General features: G+C 45.7%; 1 protein-coding gene and 1 non-coding gene across 2 annotated transcripts; one reads left to right on the top strand and one right to left on the bottom strand.

Moving 5' to 3' along the window:
- Positions 1-1,141: 1,141 nt before the first annotated feature.
- LOC146181205 (U2 spliceosomal RNA) lies at positions 1,142-1,325 on the top strand. The gene has a single exon (XR_014700458.1). It is a non-coding gene; the product is annotated as a U2 spliceosomal RNA (small nuclear RNA).
- A 2,874-nt stretch (positions 1,326-4,199) lies between these two features.
- On the bottom strand, positions 4,200-18,097 carry Prp38 (pre-mRNA processing factor 38). The gene is made up of 6 exons (XM_084576291.1): positions 17,937-18,097; positions 17,708-17,867; positions 15,909-16,030; positions 14,717-14,802; positions 12,714-12,824; positions 4,200-5,308 (listed from the first exon to the last, which is right to left on the bottom strand). The coding sequence occupies exons 1-6, from the start codon at positions 18,064-18,066 to the stop codon at positions 4,646-4,648; spliced, it is 1,272 nt and encodes a 423-aa protein (XP_084432417.1). The 5' UTR covers positions 18,067-18,097; the 3' UTR covers positions 4,200-4,645.
- Positions 18,098-18,593: the final 496 nt, after the last annotated feature.

The following is an 18,593-nucleotide window of genomic DNA, read 5'->3' as shown; positions in this document are numbered from 1 at the left end:
CTCTGCTGCAATAATAGCGGGAAGTTTCATATTCAGGTGGAGGGCAAACCGATGCCAAAAGTAGATCAGATCAGGATTTTGGGGATGGTCATTCAATCCCACGGCCATAACGGAGAGGTCCTGAAAAAATTAGGAAGTTAAGCGATGCAAACCCTCGGGCTCTTGAGGAAGGTCGCCACTAAAGGAAGAGGCCTCAAGGAGAGAAATTTACTAAAACTAATCCAGGCATACGTAATAAGCAGAATCAGTTACGCCACGCCCTACCTGGACATCAAGGCCGGCGAAAAAGAGTAGTTAGACTGCCTTATTCGAAGATGCGTTAAGAAGGCGCTAGGACTGCCCATGGGTACCTCGAGCGAACGACTATGGTTCGCGCCGCCGCGGCGGCGGCGCAACCATGGCTGCATCACGTGATATGTGACGTCACGCCAGGGATGAAGCGGCGCGCGCCCGCCGTCGCGTCAGTCTCTGTGCCCGCAACCGCGCCAGCGTCTTTGCGCCGGACGTGTATGCGGTCAAGATGCCTCTAAACGCTAAGGACGTTAATAATAGGAATGCAAAACGAAGGCTGCAGCGTGCTACGGAAACCGATAAGGGGAAACAGTTTAGACTTGGTGTTGTGTAGAAATGCTCAAAGACAATACAGAATAAGTGACGTGCAAACCAAGTCATGCATTTACGGACCATAAGAGTGTGTTTGTCGGGCTGCAAAGAATAAAGTACGACGATTAACCTAAAACCACGTCTCCGTTACTTAGCCCCATCCACACTGAGGCAGCTGCTTAACAAGCCTCCAATTTTTTCTCCATCTTCCTTTTCTTTCTTCTCTATTTTCTCTTCTGTCCGCACGAGTTAGCGAACGTGGCTCAGCTACAGAGCCAGTAGCAGGCCAGTACAGGTTCTTTTCCTTCTTCCTACGGCCACAATAACAGCCACCTAATTTTTTATCTGGTGAAGGCTGTCATTGCACCCCTACCACTTCGGTGAACGACTGCCGTTGCAACACGCGTCTTTCTCCCCCTCTTCTTTACTCCTCTGTCTGCACGAGGCAGCGGAGGTGGCTCATCTACAGAGCACAGTAGCAGGCCCGTGCATTTTCTATGCATTCTTTCTACAGTCGCGACCAACCACCCTACAGGTTATCTCTTCTCGGCCTTAGCTTCGGACGTGTGTGTCTGTTCTTATCAGCTTAATATCTGATACTGGCCTTAAGGGGTCACAGATATTAGTTTATTTTTGTAAAGAGGTACCTGCGATGGAGCCCGCTCCTCCGGTACCACGGGACGGTACGACATTGCACTGGTGTCGGGTTCGGACCAGGCCTACGGGCCGCAGATCTGAATACAAAGGAAGTGATCTTACCCTGCGAATTTGTTCCTTTTAACGTAAGTAGCAGGCTTCCAACCTGCCAACCAAGATCCGTATAACTCGTGCTATGATCTTTCCAGTTGTGATGTATGGATGCGAGAGTTGGACTGTGAAGAAGGCTGACCGCCGAAGAGTTGACGTGGTTGAATTGTGGTGCTGGCGGAGACTCTTGAGAGTTCCTTGGACGGCCAGAAGATCAAATCAGTCGATATTGTCGAACATAAACCCTGGCTGCTCATTGGAGGGTCAAATTCTGAAGTTAAAGCTCAGCTACTTTGGTCATCTGGTGAGAAGAGAGGAGTCGCTGGAGAAAGATTTTATGTTGGAAAAGATTGAGGGTCACCGGAGAAGGGGTAGGCAGCGAATGCGATGGTTAGATGGCATCCTCGAGGCACTGCAGATGAAGTTATGTGATGTTAGGAAGATGGTGAGAGACCGGAAAGCGTGGCATGATATGGTCTATAGGATCACGAAGAGTCGGACACAACTGAACTGAGCAGGCTTCCACTTTTTTAGAGCGCAGCACTTTGGCGCGCGTTCTTGCGCTTCGCGGCGGCGTCGCGATCCCTTGTAACCAGCTCGCAGCTGACGCAGCGCGCGCTCCTGCCGCCACCGTTCGCGGCAGCGTGTATCCCCCTCTTGCGTGGCGGCGAAGGCGTTCTTCGGTTGCCGAAGCGCCGGCTCAGCATAAGCGGACCACGGCGCGTTCATCCTAAGCCGAAACGCAGAGCCTTGTTGACTTGACTCGCTAGCGGGATCAGTCAGGCACACGCGTGCCGTGCTACCCGCGACCTCCTGATCTACAAAGCTTTCTTTAGACAGTCAAGAGTGCAGTGTTTCTTGAAGGAATGTGTAAAAAATACAGTTGTCTAACTGTACATACATGTCTTGCTCGCATTCTTTGCCTAAACCTATCGAAAAGCTGGAACAGCTGATGAGCTGTGCTCAAATTTCGCATTAGGAAGTAACATAATCGTCAGCAAATTTTTGCTTATCAGTAGATGTCGGAACATTCCTTCCCTGTTGTTTCAGCAATTTCTCTAACTTTTATTTAGAAACTATTAGGACATTTTGTAAAACCCGACTAGGAGAAAAATGATTTCTGCCCTTAAATTTGCATAAAACAATGCGCGAGGTAGGCCACCAGCCGTTTTCTCTACCCCTCTATCTTTCTTTCCACAAGGGCCCGTATTCCGAGTCTGCGTCGTTATCGAAAGTGTCGCTATCTCCCTGACCTCTAGTCAACTGATTGGCGGAAATGCCGAACATGATGATGCCACCTCTTCCGGTTCGATATTGGCAACACCTGGTTCCGGTGTTTTGACCAATCAGATGACGAGAGGTCAGTTCGATAGCTACGCGAATTCAGAATATGGGCCCTGGGCTCGAACCGTGCACAAGAGACACCCCCGATGGAGCCACACTAAGCACTGTGTATGATACGCTATAAAGGAGAGGCATAGTGGTGTAATGATCTAATATTGCATTTAGTCGGTAAATTAATAGGTGAGAAAGTCCACTTTGAATATTAGCGAGTTTTAGAGTGCACGCGCGTAATGGGGTCACATAATGAGAGCGTTAAAATTACCCTATTCTAAAACTCTCCATGACCTCGCCGCCCCACAGAAATGGTGATAAATGAACCAACAGTGAGCTAGAAAGCGGCAATCGAGGAGGTGATGCTTTTCTAGGTTTACAGACGCTTGAAGCTAGTAGAGCGATAGCTCAAATGTGCACTAGTGGCCTGTCTTATACACGGCGAAATGCTCTGGTCATATATACACAGGTGGCGAGGATGTGGTTGCTAGGCAGCGGCGGTGAGAGCGGTGCAACACAATGAAAATTGGTGCCACGGCGAAATCGTAGCATTGCGGCCACTGTAGCTTTTGCTACAAAAACTATGTGCAATACAGCATATGTTGAAAATGCAGCCCAAAAATTCTTAAGCATTAGTACAACTCTTTTGTAGTGTGCACGGATCAGCAAATATCTTTACAGCATTATATCATTTGGTGGTGGTGTGACTATAAGGATGCTCATAAATATATCATTTGGCGGTGGTTCAGAACCAGTTCAGAAAAGTTCCAGTTTGTGCTTTATGATTTACTTTTATTTCCACATGTCACTCACTGCGGTCAGCGGACCCAACCAGGCAGAAGATTGTCGTCAGTCGGGCCGCATACGTCATGAACCAACATCACATGAACGTTTAGATCACGAGTGGGGTCGTGCGGAGACCCAGGAGGCCTGTGTGCCTCAAATTCTTCGTAAAATGAATTTTTGCCTCCTCCTCCTGCCTGTCTTGAAAAATGAAAATGAAAGGTTTGCGTCACCAAACTCTCCAGTGCAGCTTTATCACTGCATCGTGCTTTACAATGCGCAATAGTATGACTTTTCACCTAGTTTTTTCGTAACCTACCCCCCTGCCATTTCATTGCTTCTCCTTTGTCAACAGTCCAAACTGTCTATTTTATAGGCTCATATAGACAAGCGTTTTCTTCCATGTGCGCTGTGCACTTAACCTCACGGTCCCTCTTCTAAGAAATTGAAGTTGGCTTCACAAAGCACATCGCGAGCAAGCCAGCGAAGCCACTTTGCTAAGTGCTGTTTTTACTGTTCACCGGATCCACTCGTTGTGCAGTCTTGGCCTAGCATTACGTTGTTATGCATCTGCGGCTTTGAGATAAGGTAAACTGCACTTGTGCCGCGGTGATATTACTCCACACAATGTATCACAATGACCAAACACTGTTCACTACTACAAGCGTTTTGTTAATAAAAATGTATTTTGTATAAGTAAACAAAAAAACATACAGCATAAAAAACAAAGCCACAGGGATCCCGGTTTCAATTTACTATGTCATTTTTATAACATTACACACCTTTCCATCTTGTGGTAGATACGTTGAAATGCCTCCCCTCTGGATGCTGCAAATTTGCTTCTGCCGCTGCTTCCACCATGCTAGTGCCAAGTGCACAAAGCAGTCCAGCAACAATATGGCAATGCCTAGTAGCAGCTTAACTGGAAAGGCGTGCAGTGGGACTCTATAGAATAGTACACATACACAGTCTTTATAATGGTTTCCAAAGAAACTTATGGTGCTTCCAGTGTACCAGTCTGGCGTTTATACTTTCCCCCTGCTCCACAACTTGCACAGCACTGGCGTTTTCAAATTACCTGCTCGACGCAAGCACTCCAACAGCACATACGCGGAGTGAAGCAGCCTCGAACTGCACACGCACACCCCTCACAGATTCACTCTCGTCACATTTCAGTTCACTTGTTGGACTTTCGCTTGTCCCCTTGGTCTCGATGCCGCCGGCTGTGATGGTCCCGGCTCTCTTTTTCGTGATAGTCCTTCTCTCGATAGTCCTTGTCCTTCTCTCGGTAGTCCTTGTCCTTCTCTCGATAGTCCTTGTCCTTCTCCCGATAGTCCTTATCCTTCTCTCGGTAATCCTTATCCTTTTCCCTGTAGTCCTTATCATAGTAATCCTTGTCTTTATAGTCCTTGTCCCTGTGCTCTCGGTAATCTTTCTCTCGGTGATCCCGGTAATCTTTGTCCCTGGGCTCACGGAAGTCCCGTCCCTCTCCCCTGAAGTCTCTGGAGTCCCTGATATCTCGCGGTTCCCGGAAGTCCCTCGAGTCCCGGAAGTCTCTCGCGTCTCGGAAGTCTCTTGTGTCCCGGAAGTCTCTTGTATCCCGGAAGTCTCTCGTGTCCCGGAAGTCCCTCGTGTCCCGGAAGTCCTTCGTGTCCCGGAAGTCCCTCGTGTCTCGGAAGTCCCTCGTGTCTCGGAAGTCGCGGTGTTCCTTAAGTGGCGCCTTGTCACGGTGGTCGCCTCTAGTGTGCGCCGAGCGACTTGTGCTCTTGTTGCTGGCCGACACGTGCTGTGACTGGGATGACCGGTGCCTCTGGGCATCCTTCTTTGGGTCACTGGGTGCCTGTGTGAAAAGAACAACAAGAATGTGACCATCAGTATGCAGTGTACATTTATATGGCAAGCATCGCCGAACTAATATACTTACAGTCATACCTGGATATATAGAACCCAGATCATTTGAATTTTGGTTATATCCAACTCACGGAATATCCGTTTGAAAATCTCATGCAAAAGTATAGGAAAGCTGCATCATATATTGACCTCGAGTTCACCGGTCGTTCGATATATCAAACTCCGCACCACGCACTGGAAGTCGCGCCTTCCAAGATGATTGCATTACCCTCGGCCGTTTGCCGCGTGACGTTTTCAAGCCACGCGCGGAAAGAATGAGAGAGAACAGTTCGGCGACGGCTGGTCTAGGGTAGTGCAGCGCCCTTTCCCCAGAGGCGCGTGCATCTGCGGGAATCGCTCGCAGCGCGGCAGCACGCCACGCTTGCAAGCCATGTGCGTGACAGAACGAGAGGGTTTGGAGCAGACGCAGCCAATGCAGCCATGTTGTTTGGGTGAGGGAAAAAACGCGATAGAGCGAAGTGCAAGGGTAGGCCCATTTTTCTGCCGAGCTTTCTCCCTCCTTGCTCTCTCTTTCTTGACCTTCGTTTGCAGGAGCACGCACTATGCATTGCGCCGACAAACCAACTCAGCCCCTGGCAGATAGAACATCGCACGCTTTCTTAAGTGCGTGTTGTAACACCCTGTGGGTGACGGGTGTCGTGCGATACGCATCTCGTGCCGTCGTGCTGAACATGTGTAAGCTATGGCAGCTGCGGACATTAAGAAGCTTTTTTGGCGAGAGTCGTCCATCCTTGTCGTCATGCTAAATGTGTGGCACAGCGCAAGCTATGGTAGCTGCGGACGTTAAGAAGCAGCGATTTTTTTTTGTGAGTCGTCCATTCTTGCATCTATGAATCAACGAAAGCATGCGGTCAGCTGCGATCATGACACCGGTTTTAGCACTGTTCACTGCAAACGGCATTTGCAGCTATCACGCTTTCCAATGATTTAATGGCAGTGGACTACACCTGTTCCAAGCGTGGCGTGATAAACCGAACCAGGTCTGTGCAATCAAGCCATCCTGGGCACTCTGCCTTCGCTACCCACCACTGCAAGAACTACCACAAGTATAGTCACAAGATAAACACGCCGTGACATCGCTGCACAGCATCTGGGCATGCTGCCAATAAATGAGCTGCGGATGCAACGGCCAAAACAGAGGGACGTGCCACAGACTGCAATTTTCACATGCAAGTGAGAACATGCGCGATTTCTGCTGCGGCGACGCCAAAACCTGTTTTGAGCTGCTGCGGCAGTACAAGCGACGCAGTTCCAACAAGTTGGAAATTTTTCGTTATGTCGCTGCCGCTCATCGATTAGTTCGCTCAACCACTTGCACGTGAACCGGCCTTAACGTTTAGTTTTTTTTTTTAAATTCTCGGGGGCGAAAGTGGAAGGTGGGTTCATTATGCGAGTGGGTTGATTACGCGACAAATTGAGTATAATTTTTCATGATCGCCAGCAGCATCTCAAGCCGATTTTTGTACATTGAATCATCGATATATTGAACTATTTCGCGATCCCCTTTGAGCTCGATATATCCTGGTTCGACTATATCTTGATATATGCTGACTAGCTATTACTGAACTAATGCCAAAAGCTAGGTGGCTGGCCTATAACCAGTACTAAGCAGTGTTTACTTGCTGCTCATATGAATAGAGGTAGCTCCAAAGAACCCAAGCTGGCATGGCATCTCAACTCGCCAAGTACTGCTTAATTTCTGCACGCAATTAGCATTATCCTAACTTAATCCACCACGAGGCGTCTCCTGCTGCACTTCAATTATTTCTGTTTGATGCCACCAATGTCACTGCAAAAGGCGCTACCAAGTTCTTTGCTCGTCCTACCTCTTTTCAGCGGGAGACCACCAAGCTGGACGCAGCACCCAAGCATTATGCCCAGTGCATCTATTAAGCAACGTCTGTTCCCTTATTTTTCTTGGTCTTACTTAATAGTAAGGGTGTGCGAATATTCCAAATTTCAAATATGAATCCCACATGTTTGTCATTCAATTCGTATCTGATTTGGAAAGTTGATCTCAGGAGATTTCTGAACATTCAAAAATTTCTAAACACTAACAGCTGTAGAATATTCGGACACAGCCAAGTATTCGGAAGTCTTTGGAGACAGCAGTACTATCTCGTTTTTGACGGTTCAAAGTAGAGTTCCGGCCGGCGATCATGTAAGGTTGCACACTCGTTAATTCGAACATGAGCGGGCTCGCAATAGTTGACAACGAGAGGGGATCGTGTCAAGGTACGACTCACGCCACCAGCAATCAGTGAAACACACCTCCCCCACCGCAAACTGCATGGAACAGTGTCGCCCGCACATATCTCGTGCGTTAAGGCAGGCGCAACGGAGACTGAAAGTTCCTCATTTCCGACATATAGCTTAGTTGCGCAGTTTCGGTTCCGCTTTCCTGAGCTCCGTGTCATCTTGAGACTACGAGTGGGCGCACAAGTCGGTCAGTCGCGCTGTTTCAGATGCTGCTCGGCATTGTCACTGTTTTTATTTTTGGGATTGCAGCGCACTGTTCTAATGCTCACTTGTACTGAAACTGCGCACTTCACCACAATGCTTCACAGCGTTTACTGTGCGATGAAGCATCCTCAAAAACTAGTGGGGCCGTTTTGTGAAAAAGAACCACTGCCTCTGCATCGTACTGCAAAAGCACAGAGGTGGCCTTCCTGACAGTGCGTACAGAACTTAACGAAACTGGGCAACAAATGTTGTCACTAGGGTTTCATCTCTCAAGTAGAAAACAATCATGCAGATGCTGATCAGTAAACATTATCGTGATGCCAAAGGCTTTTGGCAGTTTTTTCAGGCGCATTTGATAATCCGAGCCTTCAATTCATTAGAACATTTTTTCTGGTCCTTTCGAAATTGTACTGCCTTCAGCAGCGATACACAACAGCTCTACGCAGTTGTATACAGGTTTTTACTGCGCAATAAACCGGTATACAGAATCGTGTATAAAATTCATACCAAATTTTTCGTTACAGCAAATGCTTCTGCACAATTCTAGTTTATTTTTTTTTTAGTTTAAAAGTGATTGCAACAGCAACATTACGAGACATGCCTCTTGAGATATATTGAATGTCTTGCCTACAGGAGTTCGATAAAGGCCCACAGTAGTGCTTGATAACTTTTCATGGGATTTTCACAAGGATGCTTCAGTACGTAATATAAGCAATGATTCGATATATCCGATTCCGATTGCATCGTGAGCAAAGAGGTCTCTGATAGGGCACGCAGATTTACTCCAGACTGCATGACGAAGCACGCCTGGTTCTAGTCAGGTGGTGTGTGCATATAGTTTGGAGTAGATTTGCAGGCACTTGAGGGGTCTCTTATGCTCATTATGCAGCAGTCATGGACAAAATTTTAAGACATGCAGAATCGAAAAAAAAAAAGAAAAAAAAAAAAACATTGACTTGTGCTTTTCCTGTCGACACAACCAGCAAGTGTTCTTTTTTTTATTTATTTATTTCACCAGTACAACTGGAGAGATCTCCTGGCAAAAAGCTGCTTTTGCAGCTTGACGGGGCTCGGAGACCCCTTACAAAGTGTTACACAAAGCAGTGGCATTGACATGTAACAAAATTACTACAGGAGAATGATGCATGTAAAAAAAGCGAGGAAAATACACATACAGGATACATAAAATTAATACACTCGATAAATGCAATTATTTGGTGTAAAAATATGGAGGTTTTAGGGTCACCTGCCAAAAAAAATTAAAAATATGCGTAAAGACATGTAGAAAATCCACCCGGACATGCTGACTGTTCACTAGTGTACAGATTAAACAGATGTACAGGGTGATCCACCCCCAGCCACAACACTGTCACCGCCCCCAGAGCAGTACTGCGTGTTCATTACAAATGGTGGAACATGCAGGCTACATTATGTTTGCAGGCCATCCAGCAAACTAGCTTGTCTCGCCAGAAAAAAGAGAAATTCCAGTCTGAGAATCTATAATCTTTTGGCGACAAATTTACACCCGTGCACCAAAGCGGACATCCACAATTACTGTTTTTCTCCACAAAAAGATGCATCTGACAAAACTGCTTGGGCAAAGATGGTAAGAATGTTAAGAAGGCTACCCTATGCATATCACAGAAACAGTTTCCTTCAAAATCGGAAAAAGCAGGCACGCAGTGTTGTTAAAGCCCATGGTCTCTCCACATTGCCGCGAAAGTGTGTGTGCTGTGAAATGCATGACTGACATGAGTGCATGCTACAAGTGGAAAAGGCTACTGCCGCTTAGGGTGGAGTTGTGCATTGCAAAAAAAAAAAAAAAAAAAAAAAAAAAAAAGAAATTAGTCAACTTGGACGACCAAGAAAGAAGTATGTACGAGGGATTCTCGAAACACGTTGTGCCAGGTGTCACAACGGTGCTTGAAGCGAAGAGGCGTGGTGAAGTGAATTCCTTTGCTGAAGTAAGTGATCAATTGGTCATCATCATCATCAGCCTGATTATACCCTCTGCAGGGCGAAGGCCTCTCCCATATTTCTCCACTTAACCCGGTTCTGTGCTAGCTGCATCCACTTGACCCCTGCGAACTTCTTAATCTCATCCGCCCACCTAACTTTCTGCCGCCCCCAGCTACGCTTTCCTTCCCTTGGAATCCAGTTTGTTACCCTGAGCGACCATCGACTATCCTCTCTTCGCACCACATGTCCTGCCCATGTCCATTTCTTCTTCTTAATTTCCACTAGAATGTCGGTAACTTGAGTTATTTCTCTGACCCCCTCTGCACGCTTTCTATCTCTTAATGTTACCACTACCATTTTTCGTTCCATAGCCCTCTGGGTTGTCCTCAACTTAAGTAGAACTCTCTTGGTTAACCTCCACGTTTCAGCCCCATATTGCTATATGGGGATCAATTGGTGAAGCAAATCAACTGTAGTTGGGCTCCCATATTGCAGCTGACTACTGAGCTCTCATTTGCAAGAGGCACATGACAGATAAGGTGCCCCCTTGAGTACCGTATTTACATGATTGAAAGTCGGCCCCTTTTATAAAATATGAAAATCCGAAGTGGGGGGGTCAGCTTACAATCAAAAGCAAGCAAGATAAAAATGTAACATACTTCTCAAAAATTATTATTTTTTTTTTTTTTTTACTTTTTACTGTGCAGTGCAAACAAAGTATGGGAGCATCAATAGCCTACAGAAGAACTGCTATTCCGATCGCGGAGACGCTCGCCTTTTGCATGCCAGTCTCTTCGGATCATGTGACACAGCGGCACTTCTAGGAAGCGTCGATGGTCGATGGAAGAGCAGACACCGATCATTCATTGGGTTCGCACCTTTGACTTGGCGGCCGGCCGCGCGCTTTTTCACGAGCTCTCCAGTCCAAAAAGTATTCGGCGCTCATTCACTGCAGCGTTTAGGAAGGCGGCTATCATTTATTCCGGAGAAACAACTGCGCTGTGGGCCACAAGTTTGAAGCATCTGAATTGGTTATGCGGGAGTAGCGGTGGCAGCGAGACAAAATTTCAAGCTGTCATGTTAAGCGAAGAGGGTTCTGAGGGATAGAGTCTGGACTCTATTCACAGCTGGGGGCCAAGCTTACAGCGTATATTACCAAAATACGTGATCTGAAGTGGAGACGAGTTGTACGGTCAAGCAACAAATTTTTGTTGTGGAAAGCATTCACCGGTACGTTATTTTTTATTTTGGTAACATGAAATTTGGGGGGTCGACTCACATTCAAGTCGACTTAAAATCGTGTAAATACAGTAGAAGTCAGACAAAGTGATGTTGCAGCAGCCTCTATACGAGAGAAGCAAGAGTAAACAAGCGTATGCTTCACCAGTTTCTCTCAGATGGCTGGGGTATCATAAAAGTCCTCACTTCTACACGAGGCACTTTTTCTACGCCAGGCCGCAATGACAAAATTGGCAGGAAAAGATATTTCAGAGGAGCATAACACTTGGCTAAACCTACTATAATGTGCAAAAACACTACTTTAGTGCCATTTATCAAGTGTAGGAACGTTGGTGTCTTCTCTCCATCACCTGCCACAGGTACGCTCGTGAGGACAGTGATGAATGCTGCGAAAGTTGCCACGCACGACACAGATGTGAAGTCTCGTTCTAAACTTGCCATACAAACGTGCCTGTATGGCCTAGGGGCAGCATGTCTAGCACGGGATCTAAAGATCCTGGAAGGCTGGACTCTGATCTCACGCTCCAATCTTAAGGGCCAACTGAAGCTAAATTTTATTTCGATCCTACAACTAATCCAGACGAAGTTCCACACTCTGCAGGAAACTATTTCTGCACTGACAAGAGTTTCAAAATGTGTGGCAGACGACGCGTGCACCTAGCGGCGTGTCGCAGAGTTGGACAATTCACCTAATATGAGAAAGAAAAGGGTGCTTGAGATGCCTCGCCGACCCAGGCCCATTGCGTGTGAACGGTTTGAGGATGGCGTGCAATCCAGAGCTTGAGCAGCCCAAGAGTGGCTTGGTGGTGCTACGTTTCCTTAAAATTCTGCTGAAGTTTTTATAATTTCCGCCATGAATACCAAGCTGAAACCGTGTGCAGCTGCCAGGAGCACTGACGCATGTGGCGTACAAGTAACGTGCGAGTTGCATGCGTCTCAGATGTACGCAAAACATAGGACAAAACAAACTGTGGTCCACGTTGAAGGTTGGCTTTTGTTAACAATGCTGTAAAATCATACGATCGAATCGATGCTCACGTCTCTCACAGCACCCGAACAAAGCCCCTGTCCATTTGATGAGGTTTCTGCAAGAAGCAGCAAGCTGCCAGTATGCTACAACTAGAGTGGCCAAGGGCCCGATTGTACCGATTTCTATGTCATTTCTGGCTCTTAGTAATGGCCGCACTTTTTCCAATTTCAGTTTCAGAAGCAGCACTTTTTGTGAACAATTCCTGAAACATTGACTTCGGTTAAGAATGCTGCATTTCCCTTTTAGTGCTCTCCCTTCACATACTATACTAAAAAACCCTTTTTGCAGAGAAAATTGTTTTTGCAGTTAGCATTTAAGGGCAAAGCCAAAGTTGGCAGTGCCGGCCAATTCGACAATGCAGGAAATGGTGAACCGGTTAGACATCCTGAGTTAGTGCTGTCACACTAAAAGGAGAATAGTAGCAGTGAACGTCGGCTATGCTAGCAGTGACAGCTGGGCAGCTGCAACTGACCTCCCAGGCACAGTTAAAAAAAAAAAGAAAAAAAGAAAAAAAAAAACGCAAAAAACCCCCACTAGGCAGCCTTCAGTGGTGGGCCCTCCCTTAGAAAGTGAACGGGCATGCAAAACAATGCCATCGAACAAAAGGCGATTGCCTGGAAACCCAGAAAGAGAGAAAGCTCACCTTTGGCAGCTCCTCAATGTCCTCCTCAGCCGAGTCCACGTCATCCAGGTCATCTTCAAGAGCACTGACTCGGGGCTCCAGCTCACCATTCTCTTCGAGAACTTGCCGCTTCTGCAAAATTTGTAGCACAACCACTTGTCAGTTCTCCAGTTACGTACAAAGCCTACAAACCTGAAAGTGCTATTCGTACCATTATTCTTCATCATTTGTCTGAGTGGCAATGTAAAATTGGTTTACAGGAAAGGAAAGGTGCAAGTGTCTGTCACACTTGTTCTGTGGACATCTGACCCCTGCCATAAGGAAAGGGAGGAAATGAAAGTGGAAAGAGAGAAAGGGGTGCCGCAGTGGAGGGCTTCGGAGTAATTTCGTCCAACTGGGGATCTTTTAAGGTGCACTGACATCGCAAAGCACACAGACACTTTTGTGTTTTGCCTCCACCGAAAAGCGGCTGCTGCGGCCGTGGTCAGACCTCGGAATTCAGGTTCAGTAACCGAGCACCTTAACTTCGGAGCCACAGCGGCGGGTTGAGCTGCAATGTAGCTAGGCTGTGCAATTTTGAAACAGCAAGTATTTGCTTGTAAAACGATACTAGCGCTATAAATATGTTTCCAGAAATCCACCTTTTCTTAATGTTGGCAAAGCGTGACATGGCGGACGAAATGAGGTTGGCCTGCATCATCAGAATACCACTCCCTAAAGGCAAATAGGCTGCGTGTACTGAAAACGGAGACATTGTTAACGGGATACAATGGTGCAAGAAAACAAGGGTAGGAATACATAAAGACAAGACCAAAATGTCCCTGTTGTTTCAATCACACAGGAATGTGATGACAGTGGCTGAAATAATGGGCACGTTTTGACTTCCCAGTCAAGAGGAGGCACTCGTTCTTGGTTTCCGACATATTGCAACAAAACAGGTCACTGATATGAAATAGAATCTAGATAAGGAAATCTAAACTGCCACACATACAAGTTGGTAAGAATTTTTGGCTACAAGTGTCCTTACAAGAGACATCTTTTTCGGGTTCCTTGAGTGTCTCTTGTAAGAGATTTTATTTTATCTACTATTGCACCTTAGGGCATGCAAAGTCAGCAGATTCTGGCTGTGGACGCAATATGTTGAAATGTTACTAGTAGGGGTCTGGAGTATTAGAAATTTCAAAAACGAACAGAATATGTTTGCTATTTGATTTGTATTTGAATATTAAAAAATGCATAGAATATTTTTGAATTCATCACAGTTTCACTGCACTGAGCGCTTCACTGCAATGCTTGAGAGCGTGGACTGTGCAGTGAAGCATCCTCATAACGCGACAGGAGCTGTTTTGCGAAGAGAGCCTTCACAACAGTGCATGCTAAGCGAAGCACTAGATGAAACCAGGAAATAATGTCGTCCTTTTTCAGTTTCATCTCAAACTCTGAAAACAACTGTGCAGATATTTATAAGACAATTTTTTCAGGCTCATTCGATAATTCAAGCTTTCGGTTTATGTTCATTCAGATTTTTTTTCCGGACCCTCAAAGGTACTTCCTGTAAAAAAAATTAGAGGAATAACAATAGACTGGCATGGAATCCTTTGTAAACTTCATACTAAATAGGGTATATGCTTCTATGCAATCATAAGTTAATTTTATCTGCTGGTACCATGTGAATCCTGAACTAACTTTTCATTTTCTGTTGTCTTTTTTTTTTTTCACTGAGATATTCGATATGCAAAGGCATCTTTTTCCCCAGATTCTCATCTGAAATTTTTCAATATTCAAAGGCCTGTTAGAAGCCAATGGTTGAAACTGGCTGCCCTATTCTTGCGTAGTGACACGAAACAGACAACACCAACTTCACACAGAGCACAGTGGACAACTTCTGCCAGAAGAAGCAGAGCAATCAAGTCAGAAGTAAGGCTGGGCAGTAGTTAAGGCTGGGCAGCTCTCCTGGTAACGTCGTGTGACCACATTCCAACAACCACCCATGATGTGACCATGAAGTGGCAATATGGCCTCACCTGTATCCGAGGCAGGATGATGTCTGCTACACGCTCCTCGCGCAGGAGCTCGTCTATGAACTCATCCATGTGCACCACCACGTATGCTGCATCACAGAGAACAGGCGGCACCTTGAATCTATGGGACGGCTAAGAAGCGAAATTGAATGGGCAGTACTCTGCACGTGCGAAGAGAACACGCAAATCTGTAGCAACATTCATAATATTCAGCAACATTTTCAGCAATTTTTAGCAACAAGAACTCTTTTGTCATTCTGGGTTGCAGGCACAGTTGCAGAGGCAGATTTATGGGCTATTCTTGGAGGAGGAAGTTGGGGGGTACACTCTCACATCATGCATTCCCTAATTCCTAGGACTTTTTCCTTTTGTTGGAAAAAAGAAAAAAAGAAACAGAGTTGGAACTCAGTGAAGTTTTCCTGTCACAAATATTCCTCAGCTGAGAAAAAATTTTTTTGCTGTGTTGCATAACAGGCCCTTCAAAATTAGTCCTTGCATGTCGCAGTGACAGCTTGCCAAGGAGCCTAAGCTTTAAGAAAAGGCTTCACAAGTCCAGTTTACCGGAGAGCAGTATGCGGCTTCTGCACGCATCATAAAAATGAGCGGGACTGCATAAGCTTCGTTGTGCAAACGAACATGAATTAACAAAATAATTAGGGGGAAGTTCACGCTTTGCCCTAAGAGTAGAGGTGAAGAAGCACTTCTAACGCTGCCGTTTCGCTTGACAAATACTTTTATAACTTTGTGTCCCACCATCACAGCTGCTGTGAAGAAGCCATGTTGTGAGGTGTGAAGTGCAAGGCTGATGGTTACAGCTGATGGTTTTGTGAACAACACTGACTTCTCCAGTTCTGCCAAGAATCGGAAACTAATACACACGACAAATGTGGTGCGCAGTCCTATGAAATGTACATCCGACACACGTGGTTTTGTTCACACACTCAAGTGAGCACCTTGGTGCGCACTTTGCTCTTGGCACCAGCGGCACACGACTTCGCATCAGTTCGCTTCAAGCTGACAAGGAAATTTGTTTGCACTAAAAGCGTGGCAAATTTTACTTGGTTAACTAAACCTGAAAGTACACAGTGCTGTACAAACTCAAAGATATGAAAACAAGCACTTTGTTATATTAAAGATTTTGTCAAATTGAAGGTTCAACCACAGTTGCAGCCACAGTCAAAATGGTGTCTCTCACCGCCATCCCGGTTCTGGCGACGCAGCTTGCGGTAGTCGTTGTACAAGGGCTCCAGATATTTGTAGCAGTCCAGGGAGCTACCCACCAGCCGCATGTAGTTGGCACCCAGAGCCCGCACGTATCTGTGGCAATCGTCACGTCACATGCTTAACCAGAAGAGGGGGTACTAACCAAGTTGGTAAGAAAACAACAGAACAAATTTGAGGACCCTTCCCCCATGCCTGGTAGCATGGAATGACCACCAGCGACAGCAGTGGGAACTTTTTCGGCCTCACATTAAATACCATGCTTGCAACAAAGGTTTGTGCCTTAAATAGAATATATTAACAATTTTCACAGGCCACAGGGAGTAGCATTTCATAAGAGATGATTGGGCAGCCCTGTTAGCTGCAATACAAAATACACTACAGGAGCCCACTTGGTCTGGTTAGAAAAATATTCAGTCACTGAAAGTGTGCGACATATATCAGGGCAGTTCTAGTCACAAGAAGACAGCAGAGAAACACAAGTAGCATCCTAGGCAAGCAAAACACACCAATACCGGTCAGGGATGACAACAAAGCACCGAAACAAAGCGGCACTGATGGTCTGAAGAGACAATTTTAGCCCCAATAACTTCATTTAAAGCAATATCAGTGGGCTACAATTTTGATACACATATACCGGATGTTTCAGTGAACACTTTCAAAAATACGTAAAAACAACCAGTTGAGAATCAGAACAAAATATTTGCAGAAAAAAAAAAAGTCAGCCTCAGCCGACACTGTTTACTGCAAGGCTCTTCTATTATACAACTAATTAAAAGCAACTCTAACTTTTTCATATATGCAGTTTGGTTGCCAGTGTCAATGGGGGAGTTTAAAGCCACGGATGATGCAACATAAGCTTATGAAACAACGTAAAACCTTTTTTAAAGATCTGCAATGCGAGGATTTTCGCACGAAACATTGGACTCACAGGAAGAAGACACAATATCTGCCAATGATGCATTGCAGTGACTGCAGCATGGCTTCAGTTGAAATGGCTTCATATTGTCTACGGCTTCAAACTCTCATCCATTTCCAACAGACAGACATTAATTAAAAAGTTTTCATTAATTAATATGGATGGGTTCTGCAGGAAATTTTATGCCATGGCTGTTTTTGTTTCTGAAAATATTTTTTTTTTTGCCTCCTTACATTTAGAAATTCCTGAAAGTGCTTGCAGAGACACCTGGCATAGCTAACTAGACCAAGCAGAAGCATTTTTCAAGCAGTGTCTACTTGATAGCACAGAATATGACGATGATTTGAAGGCGAATCCTTAGCTACTTCTCTCTCCGTGCAAGAAATGTTGACACCTATCAGTACAGCTCTGGATTTAGCTTCATGTCTCTGGAAAGACAGTGCAACCCGGCAACTACTCACTGAGTGTTGCATGGATTGAATCGCAAAGAAAACGTTTTTATTTAGGTACTCAAAAAGTACCCCTATACTTAAATGGTCGCCACTAAATAATTCTTCCCCTGAGGCTTTCTCACAATGTATGTCAGCACCGGACAAATCGGACGTTGTTACTGGCATCACATTTCGAAGGGGTACTGGAAGCGGTGGTGTCGTTGAATGTTTGTAGATATTGTGCAAAGTTGAGTTGAAGCATCCTCGAAAATTCTAAACTTTTGACGTAGTGGGCATGGTAATTTCTTTCACCTGTTCGAGATTTCGATGAACCCGACCAACTGTCCCGATTGAAAACAGCCACAACTACAAGAACGAACCGCGCGCCACAAGCACCCCTAATCGCACCGGCGCGCGTCTTACTTGAACTCATCTTGACGGATAAACTCCACCACGATGTCCTTCTCAGGTTGGATCTGCAGCATCTTGAGCAGGAGGCAGAGGAACGGCGCCGGTTTCACGTTCCCGCCGTACACGCCGCCGATGAAGCGCAGTTCCATGGCCTTGTCCACCAGCAGTTCGGCTGCATCACACGGGACACGCCACGTCAGAAGATACAAGGCAACCGGCGAAGCCGTCAACAAAAACTCACCTGTAAGAGCGAAACATTCTTCTTTCCAGTAACGGGAATCGTAAATGCGCGATCTGATGATCTTCTCCACTAAATATTGTGGGTTTGTGCCGCGCACCGAGTGCGCATCCTTTACCGTGCGGTTCGCCATTTTGTTAAGCGTGCTCCGTGTTTTAGCATTTGTCCGCTGTGTTATTGGTGCGCTGTAATCATCAGAGAGGTAAGGCTAAGGAGCCAGGAACTTTGTTTAAAAAATGACAGGAAGTTGACACAGAATAAAAATCTAGCTTGTTGAAAAAAAGTATAAATTTGGACTTTTCTAATAAGAAACTTAACGGTAACCCCTCTGCTGTTTTAGGTCGTTTTAATAAACAAAAACATAATATAAAAGTACTATCGTTTTATATGTTACAGACATTACAAATTTTAATTATTATATTGGCTTTTGACATGAGGAAGGACTTCTGCTTTTTTTCTGTTACTTTTGTTGCTGCCACCGTCTACCGTAAGGGCCATAACTGAAGCAGATTGCGGCGCTAGCAGTTTTCAAGCCATTGAGATTACGAATCCTTTTAAGACCATATCATAAAAGATAAAAACACCGACCGAAGCCACCCACAGGTATAGTGTTCTAGAATTAGGGCCCCTAGAAATATTGCTAGTCTGTCGTCCGCCGGC

Source organism: Amblyomma maculatum, chromosome 8 (genome assembly GCF_055883805.1).
Source record: "Amblyomma maculatum isolate TAMU_Amacu chromosome 8, ASM5588380v1, whole genome shotgun sequence".
Classification (NCBI taxonomy): Eukaryota; Metazoa; Arthropoda; class Arachnida; order Ixodida; family Ixodidae; genus Amblyomma; species Amblyomma maculatum.
The sequence above is the reverse complement of the archived record's forward strand: the minus strand, read 5'-3'. Positions and strand labels throughout refer to the sequence as shown.